Genomic DNA, 4091 nt, shown 5'->3' on the forward strand with positions numbered 1-4091 from the left:
CCCTTTATAGAAGTATTTCCTTACTACTACACAATCCCTTTTTTTTAAGTTGGAATGGCCCAATTATGTTTTTGCATGATTTGAATAAACATTAATCTGATGGTTTTTGTTGTAGCAACACATGCAGTATATATAACAATTGATGTATTATTAAATAACAATTCATTCATAATGGAAAAATAACAGTTATGAAATAAAGAAACCCAAAAACCAGGGTGCCTTCAGTTCTACAGTAATTAAAATGGCAATATGCATGTCAAATGTTGCACCTTTTGAATTTAACTAAAAGAGGGTCAGGACACTCATCAGAGGAGCAAGTAACAGCATCAGAGAACCACAGAGACGAGAAGCATCAGCTACCTTCACTTGTTCTAGGGCCCACTTATCTGTGAACAGGGAATATAATGCAGTAAAATGTGAAGTATTCATGACAGAAATAATCATAAACCTTTATAACAAATTATTAAAATAAATGAAATGTTCACCTGTGTTCCCTTCAGACAACATCAGAGGACCCATGGATATGGAAGCACTGTCATGGAAGTCCAGAGACCTGTGCTCTCTCCAGTGGTGTTCAGAGTTACAGTCCTAAAAGAGAAATTGTGAAAATCCAGCTGTGTGAATCCCTGATAAATATCACTGAACAAATATGAAACAAAGCAACGCACAAAGTCTCTAGAACAACTTAGCCAAAACAAGTCTTTTAGCAGCCTTGAACATTAAACATTAACACCAACCTTTCTTATTGTTTCATCAGCAAGAGTTTATAAACTGCAGATTCATAAACCTTCACATTTACCCATCACATTTTACTATAGAAACTTAATATATACAAACAAACGGACAGAGACACTGCATAATAACTGATAAATTACATTGTTGTTCAACACACAAATATAAGAGATTTTTTGTAAACTCACCTTTGAGCAGCGATTGCTTGACAGAAGGCACAGGTGAACAGCGCAGTGCAGGTAAAGCTTAGAGGAGTTTGCAGTGAAGATAAACATCCTGAAGGAGAAACGGCTGGATGTCGAGACGCCGTTCTGCAGCAGCTCCACTGTGTCGTCATTTGGATTGGGACACCTGAGAATATTAACAATGACCATCAACAAATCAAATTGTTTAAATTGAAAGACATTCAACTCAAAAGTGATTTCCTGTAAATCATCACACATTTGCATTCTATGTACAATAAATAAATGGAATTCTTTGCATTAGTACAGCAATACTGAAAGATAATATGTGAGGTCATCCTAAAGGGATATGGCATATTATTTATTCAGTCTATGCGCATTTTTTTATTTTCGCATTTTATTTTTTTTAAATGTTAGTGAGTTAAGAGCTTTAAAGAATAGATAAAACAACATTGCTTTACTCTCTGACGATGAGATCCCAGCGGAGACTGTGATCAGGATCACTCGGTACTGGCAGGGATTGTAGGTGGGGGGAGTGAATGACCAGCGCTCTCTTCCACCCTCAATACTTTGACTGAGGCGAGACCCTTGAGCAAGGCACTGAACCCCCAACTGCTGAATGAATGTGTACAATCACAAGCAAAGTGTTCAGCAGGGTAATCAAATGTCTAGATAAATTATTATATAAATGACTAAAGTTGATGTTGTGATAAAATGTCAGATAATCTGAAACTAAATTATTTTGTGCACATTAATTAATTGTGCACTGAAACGACAGAACATACAGGAAACCTTCAGATTAAGTGTATCTGTCACAATCAAAAACCTGTTGAATATATATTGAATACATGACATACAGTTCCAGATCATTTAGATATGTAGCACTTTAACTCTCAGAGAACAATTAAAACACAATAAATACCTCTTAAATAGATTAACATTATATACAACAGCAGCTCATACTTTATCTTTTAGCTCATATCTTAACATGTTCATCATCATATCTTAACATGTTAGGCAGGAACAATTTGAGTCATATAATATTATCACTGTCTACTGATTGTTTATGATCAAATGAAGACATTTTCTAATTACTTGTAATATTTAGTAGTCAAATCCAAACATGGATTTTCAATGCTAATTTCTGTCTCACACTGAACGCACTCCGACCTCCTACCCAGCTCTTCACTGCCAGTCTCTCAAGTAAGCAAAAGAACAATACAAGAACATTTTTGTTTATCTGTCTAGTGATCAAACCTCACACATGACTTTCTCTGAAAGAACAATTCAACCAGTGCGGCAACATTCTTCAAAGCCTTTAGAATTGAAAGTAAAATAGCAGGACATGTCTCATGCATATTATCGTAGCAAAAAAATGAAAACTATGATCATTCATCTCTTTCTTCCTTGTACTGAAAGTAAATTAATACAAAAGGAAAAACAGGCAGATTGTCAGGTGCCCTGCTTAGCCATCAAAATGATTTTCCCCCACTACCTTCTAGATCATTTCAACTGCCTTTTTGTGTCCCTATTATATATGCCTTATAATACATTTAGTAAACGCATATCTATATCATTGTTACCTTCTCCTTACAGACATGAGTTATGCTGTTCACAGTACATTGAATGACTTGACTCTCTATCGTGATTCAAATGTGACAAACAGTTTAGTCAGATACAGTACTTCACAACTTTATTTATCATGCTTTGCCTGTTTGTGTTTTGTTTAGTTCTTTTGTACTTAATTAGAAAGTAATTTGGAACAGGTTGTTTGTCAAATTTTTCATTATTGCAATAAATTTTTTTGTACGTTATATTTATAAGTTTATAATATTAATTTAATCTGAGTCCAATTGAGTGCTGCCAGTATTTCAGTGTTTCTAAAATTTCGACTAGGGTGCCAACAAAGTCTGACACTGATCACAACATAACATATTTCAGGTTTGTTATCTCTAAAATTCTGCTGCCCAATTTTTATAAAAAGTTGGAGAATTGAAAAGCAACTGCAGAACAGGAATGACTTTTTAATGTTTTTGCATGATTAAGCAAGAATAAACAAGAATATGATGGTCTTTGGTAATGTAGCACAACCTCTGAAGTAAAATACAATTAATTTAGTATAGAACAATCCACATAAATGATTAAATAACTGATAATGGAAAATAAAAGAACATTTATGACAAGGAGAAATTTACAAACACTCAAATATTCATTAAAATGGCATTAGAAATTATGCATATAAAAGATTACATTATATTTGAAGAAAAACATTAAAGTAGGGTCAGGAAACTCATCAGAGGAACAAGCAACAGCATCAGAGAACCACAGAGATGAGAAGCCTCAGATGCCTTCACTTTCTCTGGGATCCACTCATCTGTGAACAGGAAATATGATGCAATGAAATGTAATGCATTGCCAGCAGAAATCAACAGAAACCTTCATTTACAAATGATTAAAATAAATGAAATGTTCACCTGTGTTCCCTTCAGACAACATCAGAGGACCCATGGATATGGAAGCACTGTCATGGAAGTCCAGAGACCTGTGCTCTCTCCAGTGGTGTTCAGAGTTACAGTCCTAAAAGAGAAAAGAGAAAATCCAGCTGTGTGAATCCCTGATAAATATCATTGAACAAACATGAAACATAAAGGACAAACATGAAACATAAAGGAGTGCACAAAGTGTCCAACAGACGACAAACCTTACCACCATGGACATTAAGGGTAACATTTTCCTTCAATTTTTAATGTTTGATCAACAGGGGTTTATCAATGGTAAATTCTTAAATCCTTACAATTGAACCATTACATTTTACGAGATGCATTCAATACATTAGTCCTATACAGAGAAACATATTATAATAACAGTTTTACTAATTATGAGAGGTTTTGTAAACTCACAGTTGAGCAGCGATTGCTTGACAGAAGGCACAGGTGAACAGCGCAGTGCAGGTAAAGCTTAGAGGAGTTTGCAGTGAAGATAAACATCCTGAAGGAGAAACGGCTGGATGTCGAGACGCCGTTCTGCAGCAGCTCCACTGTGTCGTCATTTGGATTGGGACACCTGAGAATATTAACAATGACCATCAACAAATCAAATTGTTTAAATTGAAAGACAGTCAACTAAAAACTGATTTCCTGTAAATCATCACACATTTGCATTCTATGTACAATAAAT

The 4091-nt window shown here is 34.8% G+C and overlaps 1 protein-coding gene across 1 annotated transcript in view; it reads right to left on the bottom strand.

The window, feature by feature from the left end:
• Positions 1–3083: 3083 nt before the first annotated feature.
• LOC107575253 (alpha-tectorin-like) overlaps positions 3084–4091 on the bottom strand; it is a 31650-nt gene continuing 30642 nt past the window's right edge. Inside the window, exons 32-34 of the mRNA XM_016261666.1 lie at positions 3815–3977; positions 3389–3491; positions 3084–3288 (exon numbers count right to left, since the gene is read on the bottom strand). Of these exons, the coding sequence (XP_016117152.1) occupies positions 3185–3288; positions 3389–3491; positions 3815–3977 (370 nt within the window). The 3' untranslated portion in view covers positions 3084–3184. The remainder of the gene's footprint in view (positions 3289–3388; positions 3492–3814; positions 3978–4091) is intronic.

The sequence above is a fragment of the Sinocyclocheilus grahami genome, unplaced genomic scaffold (genome assembly GCF_001515645.1).
Source record: "Sinocyclocheilus grahami isolate Dianchi unplaced genomic scaffold, SAMN03320097.WGS_v1.1 scaffold2529.1, whole genome shotgun sequence".
In the NCBI taxonomy this organism is placed as follows: domain Eukaryota; kingdom Metazoa; phylum Chordata; class Actinopteri; order Cypriniformes; family Cyprinidae; genus Sinocyclocheilus; species Sinocyclocheilus grahami.